General features: G+C 47.7%; 2 protein-coding genes across 5 annotated transcripts; one reads left to right on the forward strand and one right to left on the reverse strand.

Annotated features, from left to right (window-relative positions):
- Window positions 1–8648: 8648 nt before the first annotated feature.
- Window positions 8649–14498, forward strand: TINF2 (TERF1 interacting nuclear factor 2). 3 transcript variants are annotated; one of them, XM_052646306.1, is made up of 10 exons: window positions 8649–8915; window positions 9009–9151; window positions 9270–9374; window positions 9494–9595; window positions 9674–9781; window positions 9879–9975; window positions 10144–10600; window positions 10687–10751; window positions 10859–10950; window positions 13504–14498. In XM_052646306.1, exons 2-10 carry the CDS (start codon window positions 9134–9136, stop codon window positions 13672–13674), a joined length of 1215 nt encoding a protein of 404 aa, XP_052502266.1. In that variant the 5' UTR covers window positions 8649–8915; window positions 9009–9133; the 3' UTR covers window positions 13675–14498. The 3 variants fall into 3 exon arrangements, with proteins under 3 accessions (XP_052502266.1, XP_052502264.1, XP_052502265.1); XM_052646304.1 differs by having other exon boundaries at window positions 8649–9151; XM_052646305.1 differs by lacking the exon at window positions 13504–14498 and adding an exon at window positions 11076–11913 and having other exon boundaries at window positions 8649–9151.
- On the reverse strand, window positions 11770–18399 carry GMPR2 (guanosine monophosphate reductase 2). Of its 2 annotated transcripts, XM_052646309.1 has the most exons (10): window positions 18203–18399; window positions 17706–17801; window positions 17445–17564; window positions 15150–15233; window positions 14831–15004; window positions 13955–14036; window positions 13758–13864; window positions 13529–13571; window positions 12579–12738; window positions 11775–12382 (listed from the first exon to the last, which is right to left on the reverse strand). In XM_052646309.1, exons 2-10 carry the CDS (start codon window positions 17790–17792, stop codon window positions 12193–12195), a joined length of 1047 nt encoding a protein of 348 aa, XP_052502269.1. In that variant the 5' UTR covers window positions 17793–17801; window positions 18203–18399; the 3' UTR covers window positions 11775–12192. The 2 variants fall into 2 exon arrangements, with proteins under 2 accessions (XP_052502267.1, XP_052502269.1); XM_052646307.1 differs by having other exon boundaries at window positions 11770–12382; window positions 13758–14036.
- Window positions 18400–18505: the final 106 nt, after the last annotated feature.

Genomic DNA, 18505 nt, shown 5'->3' on the forward strand with positions numbered 1-18505 from the left:
GAGACCTGGGCCCCTGGGAGGAGCTGATCTCATTTGCACAGATGCTAGATGTAGATGCTAATAAACCGTTTTTTAATAAAGCTGCTGTTCTGTCCATGTGTCAGTCTATGCCGAGCTAAGGAGTGTGGGCCCATGGCCTATCCTGGGGATGCAACTTGGCATTTCTGACACCCTTAGTTCTGAGAAGCGTGGTTGGCAGATCACCAGCGGCAGCCCTCAGCAGCTCTTAATGCAGGCCACTTGGCATCAGGATAGCCTCCAGTGCTTCCCCGGCTAGTCTCCCCCCACCCCAGGGTGCTTCTACTGACCGAAGCCCTTCTGAAGCTACCTGGGCTGAGGGGGACTGCCCCTTCCACAGCACCCCCTGATGGAGAGAAGGAGCTAAATTCCTTTCTATGGGCACACGTTTGAGGTAAGAAATAGGCTGGACTTCTCTGGGAACAGCAAAACTCACTTTCCAGTATTGATCTTCAAATATCCTTGTCAAAGAATTTTTACGAAAGTAATATGTGTTCAGTGTTAAGCATTAAGAAAATACAGAAAATGGTAAAGGAGAAAATAACAATAATCCTCAACTCCCACCATGTACAGAAAGTAACTTAACACTGTTTCACATGCTGCTTGCCACCACCCCCCGGCACCCTGTCCATAAATTCCTACAGAGTTAAATATTCTTTGAAAACACCACGGTTGGAGACTAGATGGTAGACTAGGCCCTGTTGGTCCCTTGGATCTCCGGCTGCCGTTCTCGCTCTCTCCAGCTGGTGCCTCTGCCTCTGCTCAGACTCGGCAGTTGGGGTGACTCAGGCCTCTGCCCTGGGCTGTCTGTCGTCCAGCTACACTCTGCCAAGGTGAGCTCTGCCAGCTTTGAGGTTTTAAATACTCCCCAAGTTGTATGTGTTCCTTGAACCCCAAACTTGTGTATTTACTGCCATCTCAATATCTTTACAATGTGACTGTCCAAGTGGCTGTCTCATAGACACCCCAAGTATAACAGGTCCGAAGTCAGACTCATGACCTCCCTCCAGCATATGTCTTCCTGCGGCTTCCCCTCCTACATCAGAAAATGGCACGTCCATCTTTCCAGTTTCTTGGCGCCAAACTTTTGGAGTCACCCTTGACTCCTCTCCTTCTCTCATAATCCACACTGGATCTGTCAGCAAATCTTGCTGGTTCTATCTCCCATAGGTGTTCAGCTTCTGGCCACTCCTCGTCGCCTCCACAGGCACCATCCTGCTCAAGCTGCTTTCCTCCCTCAGCTGGACTGTTGCACTTGCTTCATAATTATTTCCCCGCTTTGACTCTTGTCCTGTTGACACCCTGTTCACACAGCAGCCAGAACGAGCAGGTGGACCAGATCGTGTCAGTCCTCTACTCAAAGCCTTCCGCTGCTGCTGCTAAGTCGCTTCAGTCGTGTCCGACTCTGTGCGACCCCATAGACGGCAGCCCATCAGGCTTCCCCGTCCCTGGGATTCTCCAGGCAAGAACACTGGAGTGGGGTGCCCTTGCCTTCTCCAAGCCTTCCACTGCACCCCCTCAAATCAAAGTCCTTAGAGTGCTCTGTGACTCTGCCCTCCCTCCCCTCCCCGCCCCAGGCTCAGTCCATCCAGCTCACTGGCCCCTTCCTACCTGGACAGTGTGAGGCACACTCCTGCTCCATGAGCTCTGTGGGGCTGCACTTTGCCTGGGGACTTCTTTCTCCCGTGGCCTCACGGCCCACACCCTCTTCTCCTTCAAGACTCGCTTAACTGTCACCATCTTCTGGTCTTCCATTCTATTTTAAAATTGCAGCACCTTCCATGTTTGCTGTCCCCGCTTGTTCTTTACTTTTCTCCAGAGTGCATGTTACCATGTGATGTTCTTATATTGAATTTTTGTATCGTTTGTTTATTATCTAATTCTCTCTACCACTACTGCCCCATCCTAGTCCAATCCACCATGTTCCATCACTTGGATCGAAGCTCCAGTTCTCCCGCAAGCCTTTGCCCTTCCCTGTCTATTCTCAACTTGGCAGCCAGGGGATGCTTTTAAATGTCAATCAGATTATGTTACCAATCTGCTCACACTCCCCAGTGGTGCCTCACCTCTCACAGAATAACAGCTATGGCTACTTCACCTTTCTTGTTGTTTCTCAAAGCCTTGACATCATGGCCTTCGGACTGACAGTTTTCCCTGCTTGGCACATCGTTCCCCTCATATCCAGGTGGCAGGTACCCTCCTTTGAAGCCTGTCCTCAAATATCACTGTCTTAATGGAACCTTTTCTGGCCACCCAATTTTGTTTTTTATTTATTTTTCTCTCTGCCGGGTCTTCACTGCTGCATGGGCTACTCTCTAGTTGTGGCTCAAGGGAGGGCTTCTCACTGCAGTAGCTTCTCTTTATTACAGAGCATGGGCTCTAAGCGCACGAGCTCCAGTAGATGCGGCTCCCAGGCTCTAGAGCACAGGCTCAGTAGCTGTGGTGTACAGGCTTAGCTGCTCCAAGGCATGTGGGATCTTTCTGGATCAGGGATCGAACCCACAATTGTCTCAATCGCTCAATCATCTCCTGCATTGGCAGGCAGATTCTTTACTACTGAGCCACCAGGGAAGTCCCTGGCCACACCATTTTAAATTGCAACCCACTCTTCTCACGACCACTTTTCCTTGCTTTATTTTTCTCCATAACACCTATCTACATCCAACATATTCAATAGTTTAACAATGCATTTATTTACTGTGTCTCCCCTGCCCCAACTGTAATATAAACAGTGATTTTTATATTTATAAACAGTGTAATATAAGCAGTGATTTTTGTCTGATTTGGTCTTTGTTATATGCTCAGAAGCTAGTGCATGGAAATGCTCACTGAATACTTGCTGAGTGAAGAAGAATTTGGTACTGACCTGTGGCTTTCCTGGTGGCTCAGACAGTAAAGAGTCTACCTGTAGTGCAGGAGACCCAGCTTTGATCCCTGGGTCGGGAAGATCCCCTGGAGAAGGAAATGGCAACCCACTCCAGCATTCTTGCCTGGAAAATCCCATGGATGGAGGAGCCTGGTACTTTACAGTCCATGGGGTGACAAAGAGTCGAACATGACTCGGCGACTTTATGTATAAGAATGACTGTCATCTTCACAACAACCGCTTAAGATAGTTGGATTGTAATTCCCCCTCTACAGATGAAGAAACTGAGGCAAGGGGCTAGGGTACCTGTCAAAAATCATTGAGCAGTCTAGAATAGGATGAACCTGGGCAGTCTGGCTCCACAGCCTGTATTTTATTTGAGACTGAAAGCGGCCCCACAGAGTTCTTAATTTCACCCTCAAGCTCTTCTTCCCCTAGTTTTTCCCGTCTCATTGTTACTATGATCATCTAGTTGTTCCAGCCAAAAACCTACAAATCACCCTTGATTCCTCCCTATTCTCGCTCCCAAGGTTCACTCCAGCAGGATTTCTTATCAGTTCTATGTCCAAAATATATCCGAGTCTGTCCTCTCCACTCACACTGTCACTGTGCTCTTTCCCTACGGAACTGCCATAGCCTCCTGGTGTGTTTCCACTCTTGTTTCTGAATAATCCAATTTCTACACAGCCAGTGAGCTTTCTAAGCTCTAAATTAAATCCTGGCCCTCTCCTGCTTAAAACCAGACAGGGGTGGTACTGAACCCATGTTCATCTGTTTGCTTCTTGAAAGCCAGTACTCAAGAGACACGTATTGGTGGGAAGGGACTAGCTGCATTATTCAGGAGGACATCAACCTGGGAAGACGGTGGACCAATGTCCATTAGTTGCCATTTCCAAGTTGCTGGTTATGGGACAAAGGGTTTTAAAGTGGAGTTTCAGGGGTGTTCGAGATGGGGCTATGTGCAGAAGAGCAAAGTCAGCCCCAATAATAATAATAAATTGGTCATGTGGTGTTCTGGTCAGCACCATCTAGAAGGGTTTATCTGCCTTTAGTCTTCTCCTCCAGGCTTGGTCTGCTCCTGTATTCTTAAGGCCAGTCCCTGGGATTCTTAAGCAAGATTGTCTCCCACTCAACTAGTCATTATCTAAAAGCTCTAACACATGCCAGGGTCAGTAGGGAGCGAAGATGCAGGTAAGTTTTAAAATCTGTGCTGCTGGAGCAGCTTATGGCTACACTTCCAATGCCTTCCCAACACCTTTAGAACCATGCAAAGTGCTACCCTCATCTATTTGGCCTTGCAGCCGTCTCTAACCTCAACTCCACCACTTGCCCCTGACCCTGCTGCCTCAGCCCCACAGTCCTTCTGCTTCTCAAATTCACCAGCCTTCTACCTAAGCCTTGGCATCTGTTCTTCCTTCTGGAGGAACACTCTTCCCCGTGGCTTGGCTGCCCCTCATTCTTCAGGTCTCAACTCAGATGTCACCTCCCTCAAAAGAGAGGGGATATATGTATACCTAGGAGCCTAGTGGGCTGCTGTTTATGGGGTCGCACAGTCGGACACGACTGAAGCGGCGCAGCAGCAGCAGCAGCATGGCTGATTCATGTTGAGGTTTGACAGAAAAGAACAAAATTCTGCAAAGCAATTATCCTTCAATTAAAAAAATTAATTAATTAAAAAAAAAAGATGTCGCTTCCCCATAGAGCTCTTCTCTATCTATCAATCTGATTAGTTGGTTACCTCCAGTCTCTTAAGTATATCACCCTATTTTATTTTGTATCCTACTTAGCACTTATTGTTTAACATCAATGTGCTTGTTTGTTCATTAAATTCTCTTTTCTCTAAAATGTAAGCTCCTTAAGAGCCTATCTGTTCACACCCAGGACCCAGAACAGGGTCCAGCACAGAGCTGCAGGTGTTTGCTACTTACACACTTAAAAGCAACAATTTGCAAGATGTAACTTATCATTGTTCCTTGAATATGTGGAGCAAACTCCAATAGTTGTACTGTTTTTTAATAAAAATGATGTGATTTATTTGATTAATCTCCCATTCTTAGAAATTTAAGTCTTCCCAAAGTTTTACTAATTTTTTTCTCAATTAAAAAAAAATTGGAGTATAGTTGATTTACACTGTTGTGTTAATTTCTACTGTGCAACAGTCATTCATTATACATGTATATATACATTCTTTTTAATATTTTCCATTATAGTTTATCATAGGATATTGAATATATAGCTCCCTGTGCTATACAGTAGGGCTTTTTTATCTGTCCTATATATACTAGTTTGCATCTGTTAACCCCCAGATCCCAGTCCATCCCTCCCCTCCCCTCCAACAAAAGTTTTGCTCTTCTAAATAGAGCTGTAATAAATATCCTTGTACAAGAAAATAAATCTTTGGGCTCATTTTAAATTGTTTCCTTAAGATAACCCCCAGAGTGAGAATTATTATGCAAACAACATTGAACACATTTAAGGTGGTTTGATACACTTTATTAGTTTCCAGAAATACATCAGTATCTCTTTTTATTGAATTTGGGGGAAAATGTGAGAGCTTAAGATTTCTAACAACTTTGTAACTTGCTTCACATTTATTCACTTCATCCTGGTCCTCTGCATGTATCAGAACTCAAAAATGCTTGAAATCCTCAAAAACAAAAACAAACACAAAAAAACGGGAAGGCAATGCTATTCTCCAAACAGCTAGAGGGAAAGAAACGAATATATGTTGAGCTCCTACTATGAGTTAAGCTCAAACTGGGTGCTTTATGGGGATCATCTCCTTTTTTTTTCTAGGGGTGAGCATCAGAATCCCTATTGTCCCAGTTTAATTTGTTCTTAGGCCTCTGGCTCCCCTCCCACTAGAATGGAAGGGCAAGGACCTTATCTCTGTTACTCATGCTGATTCATAGCCTGTGACATACTAGGTGTTCATTAAATATCTGTTGAATGGAAAATGAACTAAATTGGAGGGTGATGGGGCGTCTGGAGGCTTAGGAGTGCAGTGGATGATTATGTTTTGGAGAATTCGTGGGAAGAACGCATGAGGGATAACTAGTCCAGCTCTGGGAAGACATAATTGGGTACTCAGGGAGGGCTGAGTAATGACCAGCTGAGCAAAACTCTTACTGGGATTGTACCTCAGCAAAAGTACTAGGGAAACGTATTTAATACCATTTACATTTTATATGATTATTTCCTTTACATCATCCTTTATAAAACAGAATGCCTTTCTAAAAAATTAAAGATGTATTCTTAGTTTTGGCTTTAAGAAATTCACTAGAAGACTTCCTTGGTGGCTCAGTGGTAAAGAATCCACCTGCCAACGCAGGAGACACAGGTTCAATCCCTGATCCAGGAAGATCCCACATGCCTCGGAGCAACTAAGCTCATGTACCACAACCTCTGAGCCTGAGCTCTAGAGCCAGTACTCTACAAGAAAAGTCACGGCAATGAGAAGCTCAAACACCACAACCAGAGAGTGGCCCCTGTTCCGCACAACTAGAGAAAGTTCACACATAGCAGTGAAGACCCAGTACAGCCCCAAATAAAATTTTTTTTTAAGAATTTAATAAGAAATCCACTAGAGTTGCTGAGGGAGGCTTGGGGAGATAACTATGAGGGGTTTTGTGGAGGTAGTCAACACATGAGCCACAGAAGATGAAAGTCAAGCCCACGAGGCAAGGACGAAGGACTAATCCAGTAAGTGCAAAGCACAAGATATGAGACAACTTGGTATATCCTGAAATGCAAGCAGTTTGAAGAGGATTGGCTTATAGGTGCATGATAAGTGCAAAGTGGCAAGGAATGTGTTAGAAGAGGTGAATTTATTCAGATCATTAAAAACCCTTTCGCCATATTTTGGAGCTTGGACTTTCGAAAATAAGGGGGAGCTTTCAGTTAGGGATGATGTGATCAATTTTGCATTTCACCAGATTTATGATGAAAGCAACATGGAAAAGAAATTAGGAGTTGGGCTGGAGATGGGGAGACTAGAGTCTTCTCAATGTGAGAGACAGGGAACCTGATATAAGATACAGACTGTGAGCATGGAAAAAAGAGGGGGTAAGTTTGAAGGTTCCATTAGAAGTAGAACTGACTAGACTTGGTGAGGGATTAGATTTGGAGAACAGAGAGGACAAACTTAAGGGCAATGTTCTTGTTTTCTGAGTCACGGGTAAAGAAACATGTCATGCACAGAAATAGAGAGGCCAGGAGAAAGAACAGAATTTAAAATAGAAGATAATTTTCAGTTTTCATTCTGGCATATAAAGAGCTTAGAAGTTCTTCTCACTTCTGTCCGTCCTTACAAGAAGGATGAACAGAAAATCAAAAACCAAGAGAAAATCTTGAATGAAGCCTGAGGAGTAGAAGTGGGTACATCTTACCTACAGAGGGGCAAAAACAAGAATTACATTAGGGGAATTTCCTGGTGGTCCAGTGATTACGACTGTGTGCTTGCACTGTCAGGGCCAGATTCAATCCCTGGTTGGGGAACTAAGATCCCGCAACCCATGCAGGGCGGCCAAAGTAATAATAATAATAATTACATTGGACTTCTTCAGAAACCATGCAAGAAGAGAGCACAGTAAAATGTCTAAAGTGTTGAAGGAAAAAAGTCCATCGACCTAGACTTCTGTCTCTAACAAGATTATCTCTCTAAAGTGAAGGAGTTAACACTTTTTCAGGCAAACAAAAATTGAGGGAGTTTGCAGCCAGATCTGACTTGCAAGATATGCTAAAAGAAATTCTTCAGAAAAGAAGGTAAACGACATAGGCCAGAAACTCAGATCTACATAAAAGCAGAACTTTAGGGAAAAAAATAAAGGTAAAATTAAAAAGTCAGGTAACTAGAATTTCATAGATGTCCGATTTGAGTACTTCGGAACTTCCAGCTAGATGTCCCGCTGGCAGTCGAATGCATGGCTCTGCACAGAAGACTGATCTGGCGGGGGGGGGGGGGGGGGGGGGGGCGACAGGGAGGATCTCTAAGAAAGGAGATGGCCCATGAAAAGGGTAGTTTCACCAAATCTCTGTAAGGCAGTCAGAGCAGATAATTAATTCAGAAAACAAAGAATACACACTGTGTGTCAAGGTTCTGTCCCTGGAAATAAGGAGAGATCCCAGGAAGGGTGACAAGGAGAAAGACAAGTTATATGAGGAGGCTGATGGGAGTAAGCGCACAACAGAATTCCAAAACGGAAATCTATGTTATTATTTTTAGCACTACACGCCTGTAAAAAATATATCAAACACAGAAGAACAAACAAAATTACCTACAGTTTCACCATCTAGAAAAAAGTTAACAATCTGACGTATTTTTTCAAACTTTGTATTTTATTTTTTAAGGGCGGGCGCCCTCTCCTGTTCTGTAAAAAGAGCCGAACTCTTACTGGAAGCCGCGCACCGCCAGGGGAAGGCTTTGCAGACGCTGGTATGGGCGCTGGGATTTAAGGAATCGGATTTGAGAGGCTGAAGACGATGTAGAGGGAAAGTGGCACGAACCTCCCTTTACCGACTAGAAAGGCAAGTCTTCAAAGAACGAAGCGCTTTCTCTGCAAGCTCCCCGAAATAATGCACCGGTTGGGGGCGGAGCCCAGACTCTCGGTCCCCTCCACCCCGCAGCTGTCGGAAGTGCGCGGAAGCGAGGGCGGGGACCAGCAGCGGCGCCGGATCTGCCCGGGCGTGGCCTTGTGACGCGACGTCACGTAGCCCCTGTCTGGCGGCCCATTGGTTCGCCACTACCACCCTTTTCCCGGGTAGGAGAAGTGGTCGCAGAGCCGGAAGCGAGGTAGCCTTCGGGTTTGAGACAGCGGCGGCGTTTCAGGCAGAGCGGTCTAGTGCCAGTGGAGCTGGCCAGCTTCTCCATTCGGGCTCCATTCCGAGTTGGAGAGAAACCCCAGGATTCTGGTGGTCCTTGGGAGGCGCAGAGTGGGATAGCCAAGTATCCGTTGCAGACTGAAATAGCGGAGCCAGTGAAGGCCACCGGAAGCCCCGCCCCTGGGAGGAGTCGAGAAGCCGCGCCGAGGAGGTAGGAACCCAAAGAGACGGCCCCTGGGGTGGAGTCCACCTGCCATGGCCACACCCCCGGGGGCCGGTCCCGCTGCTATTCGCTTTGTAGCAGCTGCCAGCTGGCGAGTCATTCGCGGACGCTGCGTGGAGCATTTTCCCCGAGTATTGGAGTTTCTGCGATACCTGCGCGATGCTGCCCCTGGCTTGGTTCGCTACCGGCATCATGAACGCCTGTGTATGGGCCTAAAGGCCAAGGTATTGGAACCAGTAGGACCTGGTAGAGGGGATAGGGGCCGACTGCTTGGGGATGGAACCGGTAGGAAAAGGGCAGTTTGCTCCGACGTGGGCATTCTGAGCTCAGTACCCTCCACAGTTGGTGGTGGAGCTCATCCTGCAGGGCCAGTCTTGGGCCCAGGTTCTAAATGCCCTACATCACCACTTCCCAGAGTCTGGACCTGTAGTGCGGGACCCCAAAATCGTGAGTAACCCTTGAAGCGAGCCCTACCCCGGTTAACACCTGATGCAGCAGAGTTGCTCCTCATCCTGGTCACTGGATCCTGGTGCCCCTTACCCGTTTGCCTTCCTTACCCTCGACAGACAAAGCAGGATCTGAGGAAGATATCGGAGGCTCAGGAAACCTTTTGCCAGCAGGTGAAGCAGCTGGCAGAAGCCCCTGTTGACTTGGCTTCGAAGCTGCAGGTAGGACTGGCTGCTTTGGAAGCAATGGTGTAGCTGTTGGCTCTAGCCCTCTCTGACCTGCTGCTTTTCCTCCTGCAGGAACTTGAACAAGAGTATGGGGAAACTTTTCTGGCAGCCATGGAAAAGCTGTTTTTTGAATATTTGTGTCAGCTGGAAAAAGCACTGCCTACGCTGCAGGCACAGCAGGTTTTGTTGGGGCAAAACACATAAGGACAGGATGCTGGGGTGGCGGGTGGGGTTGTAACAAGGCCTGTGGTCTTCATAACTCTCTCCCTTCTCCTAGCTTCAGGATGTGCTGAGCTGGATGCAGCCTGGAGTTTCTATTACTTCTTCTTTTGTCTTGAGCCAGTATGGCGTGGACATGGGGTGGCCACTTCCAGGTACCAGGACCATGTGGGAGAACTAAGAATTTAGGGGGTGGAGTGTTTAGCTTGAGACCTTTTGAGACAGCCCACTGGAAGGGTTACATGGGCCTGAGGTATAAGAAACCAAACTGAGTGGATGTGTTAGAATTTCAGCTTTTTAAGGAGCCTTGTTTTCTTCTTCAGAGTGCTCTGCTGCTGATTCAGTGAACACAACAGAGCCCTCAGAACAGAGTCCTCAGCAACCAAGACCAGCACTCCACGACCCTCTGCCAAAAGCCTCTCCTGGCCCACTGCTTCCTCAGGGACCAGCCTCGAGGAAGCATCCGGAACCTCTGACCGGCCATCATTTCAATCTGGCCCCTCTAGGCCGGCGAAGAATCCAGTCCCAGTGGGCACCCACTAGCAGAGGCCATAAGGAGCGCCCCACAGTCATGCTGCTCCCCTTCAGGGATGTGGGTTCACCAGCCCAGGTCATATCTAAGCCTGGGAAGAGCAAAGACGGCACACACACAGCAGATCCAGCAGGTGCTGTGGGCACCAGGGCACCCTCCACCGGGAAGTCTAGGAGTCCATCCAAGACCCTGGGGGGAAGAGCTCTGAAGGAGAATCCAACTGACTCATCTGCCTCGGAGCTAAAGGAGTGAGTAGAACAGCTGCTTCTCCCTACTAGCAGCACGTGCCCTGCCCGCTTCCCTTTCACCCTGCCTTTGCTTGCTCCCACCTCAGGAACTGCCACATGGACTGCCACATGGAACCACTAAGACTCTCATTATCACCTCCTAGGAAGTCAGGTAGGTATCCTGAGTCAGAACCAGATCAAACAGCCTTCTCTCCTGGGGACTCCTGAGGATCTCTGTTCACTGAGGAGAGTACCTGGACTCTGCTTTCCTCCCTACAGTGTGTCCTCCATCTCTGTACAGCTCTGACATTACCATAGGGGACCTGGTTTTGGACTCTGACGAGGAAGAAGATGGCCAGAGGGAAGGAAGAGTGAGTAGGAAAGCTGGGAAGGGGATGGGTGGGCAGAACAAGACAGAAAGTGACATGCTCTAGGATATGGAGGGCTCAGGGCATGTTTCAATGATGATAGGATCTCCCTGCTCCCTTCTCTGCAGGAATCTCTGGAAAACTATCAGAAGACAAAGTTTGACACCCTGATCCCCACCTTCTGTGAATACCTACCCTCTTCTGGCCCCAGCGCTGTGTCTATCCCCTTCCCTGGCTGTACAGACAGTTCTAGACTCCTGTGATAAGACTGAAATGCCCACGACATTCTGCCTGTTTCCTTTCTCTCATACAGTTTAGTGGGGATAAAGTGGAAGCCTGGGCTTGGGTTGCCTGACTATAATGCTGAAGTTACTTTGTAATGCTTGATAATTAAATTTTGGATTTGTTAAAACAGTCTTGATGCAAGGAAGGCGAATGAAGCCTTCTCTAAGGTCAGGGTAGGTCATTCTTTAGAAACACAACTAGCCTCTCTGGGGCTGGAAGCGGATCCTTTTGCCATTTTACTTCCCTTGGAGAGTATTGTTCAGACATGCCCAATTACCAGGGCTGAGAGCCTGGAAGAAAAATTTCCTTTTGCTCTTCTGAAAATACTCTGTGGTCTGATGCCAGAATATACTTTGTAAATTCTCATGCTGCCAGGTTCCTTGGGGGTAGTGGCTCTAGAATGGAGATATTTCATGGGAAGGGTACTCACTGTCCCTGACTCTACTGGGTCAGTGCCGACTCCACTTGCCCTGGGGTAGCACCCAGATGCCAGCCTTATGCAGAAAACCCCAGAATCTCAAAGTAATTGGGATCTCTCTTTATTGAGGTATTTAAAGTATGTAAATACTTCCACGCTTTATAGATATTCAAAGGTCTATTTAATGAATCTGATTAACATAACATGATTCTAAAAGCCTACCTCTACCAGAACCAAGGCCACATAAAACATTTATGTATGAATCAGCCTCTCTTCTTTTTAATCATCTTCAGAATGCTGGGTCCCCAGATTCCCACTTGATTCTCTCAACTTCCTTTTCTCAGCCTGCCTGCCTTGCTTCCTCCCCATTGAGTGCCCTCGGCATTTTGCATGTGCAGATAGAGAAGTACAGAATTACTGCAGGAGCTGTCAGGAGGATAGGAAGTGACCAAGTAATAGCCTCAGTAGCTGAATGAGAGAGGGGCCCATGTGGGAGCCCTGTCGTAGATGCTAGAGCCCTGGGAGGGCAGAACTGCTCAGGTCTAGCTCTCGTCACTGAAGATCGGATTCACCTGCTGGGTGACACGGATGAAGGTAGTTCTCCGGCTCAGCTCCTTCAGCTTAGCTGCTCCCACGTAAGTGCAGGTGGAACGGATGCCTCCAAGAATGTCTCGGATGGTATGTTCCACATCCCCTTTAAAGGGCACCTCCACTGTCTTTCCTTCTGAGGCCCTTAGAGGAAGAAAAGCTTTCTTACCTTTTCTTGCTGGATTCCTTACCCTGGTCTCTAGCATTTAGTCCTTCCCTGTTCATCACTTTTCTTCCAAGAACTGTACTATCCATCTCCCAGCAACCGTGAGTTCTGCCATCACCCTTGTTGGAAAGTCATGCTTTCCAAGAACCCTTGGCCTCTGGCCACCACACCTACCTGTACTCAGCCACACCCCCGGCATACTTCTTCATGGCCATTTCGGAACTCATGCCGTAGAAGAGCTTGTACTTCCTGCCATTCCTCTCGATGAGCTCACCACCTGACTCACTGTGCCCAGCCAGCATGCCGCCCAGCATCACGAAGTCAGCCCCTGCCCCTGCCAGCACCAGCGAGAGGGTAAGAGACGAAACTGGCCCAGGTGCCCAAACTGTCACCCTCAGAAGCAACTCACACCAAGTTTTCAGGCCTGACAATGATTCTGGCATCTTCCTGGTTTTGTTTCCTTAGCTGGCCCATAACCCAAGCGCACAGGCCTGCTCTGCCCTGACTTCCATTCCTCAGTAGGCCTGACTTTTCCAAGAATTTCAAAAAGAGTCTGCCAGGCTTCTGCTCTCTGCTTTTTGCTGCTTTTGCCGTCTTCTGGTCACCTCTTTTTACTGTGCCCAGCCAAACAAGACTCACTTCAAGTGTCTCAAGAGCAAAGGTCTCCCACTTCAGTGTGAGCAGGGATAACCCAGGAAGCTGGAAAGTACAGATCTGCAGCCTTACTCCCCAGAGCTAGATCCCGTGGATGCGCTCTGGGGCTCGGGCCTCTACTCCATCCAGCAGTCCAGGCGATGGTGCAGATGGTCCTGGCCCACATTTGGAGAGTCTATATTTAGAGATTCAGGATGTCCCCTGCTGGCCTGCCCCAGGTGACACCATAGACTTCTGGGTCCCTAGTCATACTATAAAAGAACAGCTTTCTTGGACTTCCCTAGCCTGATCCTCAACCCACTCCAGTGTTCTTGCCTGGAGAATCCCAGGGACGGGAGCCTGGTGGGCTGCCGTCTATGGGGTTGCACAGTCAGACACGACTAAAATGACTTAGCAGCAGCAGCCTGATCCTAGACCCTCAGAGGTGACTCCTCCTCTTCTACAGGATCCTCCTTATGTGCCCTCCTTACCGAAAGCCTTGGCCACATCCCCAGGACAGCTGCAGCCTCCATCCTGCAAAGTAAGGAGCACTGTGAAGAGACGGCACGGATGCCCCAAGCCCTCTAGGAGGTCCCAGCGGCCCAGCTCAGTGCTGACAGGGACCCAGGAACCCTGATCCAAACTCTACCAGAACCTCCAGACGTGGGTGAGAACCCAGATGTTTGGCAGCTTCATGCCCTACCCTGCCCTTGACCTTACGGAAATGATGTGGCCTTTGAGGCCATGAGCAGCATCTGCACACTCCATCACTGCACTTAGCTGTGGATACCCGACTCCGGTTTTCTTCCGGGTGGTACACACGGAGCCTGAGAAGAATGTGACAAGAATGAGGATGAAGTCCTCCACAGGTGTCGGCCACTGGAGAGGTGACCAGTGCCCCCAGTGAACCAGCTTACCTGGTCCAATTCCCACTTTGATGATGTCAGCCCCAGAGAGGATCAGCTCTTCCACCATTTCTCCTGTTACCACATTCCCTGCCTGGGACAGAACCATCAAAACAGCATTCTCAGGGTCAGAAAGAGAGAAGGCCATGTGCTTCCAGCATTATTACAAAGAAGAGTCCCTGGGTTCCCCTTTTAGATGAGCCACTCACTTCAAAGGACCCTGCTTCCCAAGCTGAGGTCAGGGGGTGCGTGGCCAGTGTCAGTGTTATACTGGGGTAAAGTGGGGGTCCAGCTGGAATAAGCTCACACCGGATTTACAGATTTATCTCCCTCCCCACCAAGACACCCAAACGCATCCTGTACTTAAGCTGCTATGTCATGAAACCTCTCTGGCTTCAGGGGAAGTGGGAGGACATGGTAATGTAGGCTAAGTACCCACCTACCCAGCTGTATTTGCTTTTGATGAATAGGACAGAGAGACCCCACAATGCTGTGAAGAAAACAAGGCCTTGTCATCACTCCCCTGAGCTTGTAAAAAAATAAAACTGCATTTCATGCAACCCCTTTAATGTAAGACTTGTGTCTGTCCATGTCTTTGGGCAGGTGTGTATGTACCAGAGATATGTGCAATGCATAAGTGTTCCATTGTGGTTTGGTGAGTGACATCGGGTACTGGATTTACAAGACCAGACCGTGTATCAAGGGTCAGAGACAACAGCACTGGCCAGTAAACAAACATCTAAAACGGAGAAGCGTGGATAACCACCCAGTGCCATGATTAAGTGGACTGGGAAATGCAGTAGAGGAGAAAGGAACTGATAACAAAATAGAGTGGCAGGAAGAGTGGAGAAGGAGAGGCATGGACCCACCAGAGGGCAACAGACGTACCATGATGGTGTGTTCAGGGAAGCGCTTCCGCACATCCTTCACAAATTCAACAAAGTGTTCAGAGTAGCCATTGGCCACGTCCAGGCATACATACTTCACCTGGGGAATAGCGTTCAGGATCTGTTCCAGCTGCTCAAAGTCTGAAGAGCCTGTGCCTGAGCTGGCAGCCAGATGCTGTGAGAGAAACAGGGCCATAAGCATGTCAGAGGCAACATGGCTGGTTAGCCAACGGGAGTGGGGAGGTCAGGGTTGGAAGCCGAGCAAAAGGGATTCTCAGAAGACTGGGCTAAGGAAGGGGTCAAGGGAGGGCCAGTGTTACCTCAAGACAGTCAGGATTCTGGCTAGCAAACTCTTTCCACTGCTCGAGGCTGTAGTGTTTATGGACAGCAGTGAAGAGGGAGAACTGGGGAGAAGAAAGAGTGTAAAAGGAAAGAACTTGTTAGAACCGCTTTCTCTGGAAACAGACCTTTATATTATCCTATCTGAGGGACAAAAGGACTGAAGTCTGGAAAAAGCAACTTGAAGATGTCAGTGGTTGAACTGAGACCTCAGTTCCACCATTATTCTCCCTACAAATGCAATCGCGCTTTTCCACATAAGCTAGTACTTGCCCAACACTCCCACCAAAGCACTAAGTCATCTGGATTGGATTTCACCTGCCAGCGCGTGTAGTGCTTGACTTAAAAGGTGACAAGGACAAGCTGTGGGTGCAGTGGGATAAGCAGCAGGCAAGAGAGAACCGTGAAAAGGCTGGACAGAGAGAGTCTGCCTCCGCTGACTCAGCTCCTCCTCCTATGACAACCTAGTATAGAACTAACCTATTTTTGGTATTTTCTGTTCCATTTATCAGCAGTAATTCAGTGAGCCTAAATGCTCACAAAATCAAAAAAGGTAAGGCCTTAAGGTTAACAGCCAATAAGGTACTACCCTTTCTCCATCTCCGCTAAAGTAATGGATAAAAGGGACTTTCCCGGTGGTCCAGGGGTTAAGACTCACTTCCCATGCAGGGGGTGGGTTTGATCCCTGGTCCCACATGCTTCAACACATGGCACCCCCCCGCCCCCCCCCCCCCCAAAAAAAAGTAATGGATGGATTTTCTTAAGTCATGGACCAGCCTGAAAAGTCTGTTTCAGCCTATTTCAGTTAACCAAGTTCAAGGTTAGAATGACTCATCAGACTTATGTTCCCTAGCTCAAAAAATTGCAGACAACATCCCAATACAAAGCCCACTGTGAATGCTGCTGTTTGTGCTTTAAAAGTGCAGACATTCGAATAAACAAGACAGCAGTTGAGAAAGCACAAATCTTGCAACTGATAAGAGATCCAAGGGAGTCATGCATTAGTCAGCAGTAAGGAAGTGCACATGCTATACTCAGAGATCATCAACACTACCCAGCTAAAGCTGCTACTGAATTCTGCTTTCTCAGAACACTGCCACCAACAAAGAAAAATCACTCTAGAAAGTCATCACACCTGGGAGATATCTTGGCATAGGGTGGCATGATAAATACGTCCAATTACATACCAAGCTAGAGATCTAGCAAAAGGTCCTTGCTTGCATCCAACCTTTTAATTATTACTGAGATGCCTGTATCTCTAAAATCTGACTTCTTGAGCGTTCATCAGCAGAAACAAAAATCCAGTCTCAACATAAAGCATCAAGAAAGTCCCAGCAAGGTCCATATGTTGTAGGACATCTGTTAACACTGAAGTCAGATTCACCATTCCTTCTTAACTCTACTGGATAGGCCAGGTGGACAATGGGCAACAGTGGGATTGCTAAGCAGATAGTGAATGGCAACAGTAATATGGTACTAAAGCTGCATAACTATGAACCTCCAAGAAATGACAGCAGATATTCCAGAAAGACTTATAGCAATCAGAAACAGAAAGGGAGTCGAAGTCCTTAAGGATAACAGAGCCACAAGCAGCAGCAGAATCCATCAACCAGGGCTACATGGATAACCAGAGGAGTGTATACATATACACTCAGGATACCCAAAGTAACTATCCACTTCTCAGCGACAAGTATAGAAGCAAGTAATATAACTGACAGGAGCAGCATCTTCCATTTTGAAAACAAGCAATAACCTGTATAAGAAAAACATTCCATTTTGGGCACATCCCAGAACACCCAGGAACCTAGGACTTCAAAGGAAGGTTTTAAAAAGAAAAATAGTAGGCATGAAAGAAACTAAATTTCTTCTCTCTAGGATTTTCTAGTTGGGAATTTTTGAATGCTCAAACTATATTTAGTTTCTGGACTAAAACAGTGAATGCTGAGTATCCTAACAGTAGTGTAAAGAGAGATGCATGTGGTTTGTAGAGGGTGACCTGGGTAGTGGGAAAAATTGGCAGGATGTTTAAAACGCTGGACAGGAGAAAAGGGAAGTTTTGTTAAAATGGGTGCAAAACTTCGCTTTGAATCTCCCTAAGTCAGATGGCCATTTAAAGTTATCAGATAAAGAGGCCTTAGTACTATTGCAGAAAGCAGTAAATCAAGCATTCTGACTGTTAATTGCCAGAGCTGACCTGGGATGGGAGTAGGGATGCAAATACCTCTGCAGTCAGCCCACAAAACACCATGAGGAAAGGGGCATGAGGGAAGTCCTACCTTACAGAGAACCTTGGCCATCTCAAAGGTGCCCACAGTATCCATATTGGCAGCAATAATGGGGATCCCAGTGTACATCTGCTTTGAGTTCCGAAATGCAAAGGATCTTGTGAGATCCACCTGCAGATGCGAACAGGAAACAGAGCGTTTCACTCATCCAAAAACAAGTACTGCAGGAGAGCAAAAGCCAGGAGTCCTTCCCAGTTCAGGCCCTCCAAGGAGCTTGGGATCAAGAAAGAGCAACTAGGAAAGCAGGCTCACCTCACTTCGAGACTTAAGGGTACTGCGTTTGGGCCTCAACAGGACATCTTTGAAATCCAGTTTGACGTCGTTGTCGATGTGAGGCATGGCAGGGACCTTAAGATAGCAATGAATCTGAGGGTTGGAAGGTAGGAAAAGGCTGGGAGAGGGTAGCTAAGTCAGCTTCTCTTTAGGTCTTAATGCCCTGTTAAAGCTGGGTGGCTTATCTCTCTCCTAGCTTAAATAGTGGAAATCTGGGCATTGACTGAGGTACAGTCCCTGAAGAATGTCACTTCAGACCCATGCAGTTTCACTTTCTCTCGGTGTCTTCAACAAATAGTACTATTTGTTGGGGAGAACTGGGATGGAGTCGTGAGTGACCCTAAAATAGTGCATTCTTTACCCCACCACTCTTCTTTCTGCCACCCTTACAAAGACCAATCTGGGGTAAGGGGCAGATTTGGGAGCGAGGAGTGGTGGGTTTCTCATAAATCAGCTTCCGGGATAGGGGTACTCACTTCCTGTCTTCGTGATCCGGGTGGCAGTTGACCAACGCTTCTCTCGCTTAACCACAGCCTCGCGCAGCCCCGCTGAGCCTTGTGGGATAACAGGTTGGGCTAATTTGCCGCAGAGCACTAGCAACCAAGGAATTCCGGCTTCGGTGGCAGCCGTGCAAGGCCTTCTGGGTAACAGTTCACACATTGAGGATGCCGTCGGATCCGAGGGACAGGGGACTACAACTCCCAGAGTAAGACGCGCGGAGCTGCCCCCTGGCATGATGGGAGGAGTAGTTCGTTCCGCGCCCGCTTATTACTAGCCCA

This window comes from Budorcas taxicolor, chromosome 10, assembly GCF_023091745.1.
Source record: "Budorcas taxicolor isolate Tak-1 chromosome 10, Takin1.1, whole genome shotgun sequence".
NCBI lineage: Eukaryota > Metazoa > Chordata > Mammalia > Artiodactyla > Bovidae > Budorcas > Budorcas taxicolor.

What these genes read in the sequence shown, in the direction of transcription:
- GMPR2 (XM_052646307.1), bottom strand. Translation starts at nt 17,792, where the DNA reads ATGCCTCACATCGACAACGACGTCAAACTGGATTTCAAAGATGTCCTG. An exon ending in CCCTTAAGTCTCGAAGTGAG is followed by an intron (nt 17,565 to 17,705) that starts GTGAGCCTGCTT and finishes TCGCATCTGCAG; the next exon opens with GTGGATCTCACAAGATCCTT. An exon ending in TCCCTGAACACACCATCATG is followed by an intron (nt 14,037 to 14,830) that starts GTACGTCTGTTG and finishes GTTCTGTCCCAG; the next exon opens with GCAGGGAATGTGGTAACAGG.
- TINF2 (XM_052646304.1), top strand. Translation starts at nt 8,960, where the DNA reads ATGGCCACACCCCCGGGGGCCGGTCCCGCTGCTATTCGCTTTGTAGCA. An exon ending in CATGGGGTGGCCACTTCCAG is followed by an intron (nt 9,976 to 10,143) that starts GTACCAGGACCA and finishes TTTCTTCTTCAG; the next exon opens with AGTGCTCTGCTGCTGATTCA. An exon ending in ATGGCCAGAGGGAAGGAAGA is followed by an intron (nt 10,951 to 13,503) that starts GTGAGTAGGAAA and finishes CCTCTTCTACAG; the next exon opens with GATCCTCCTTATGTGCCCTC.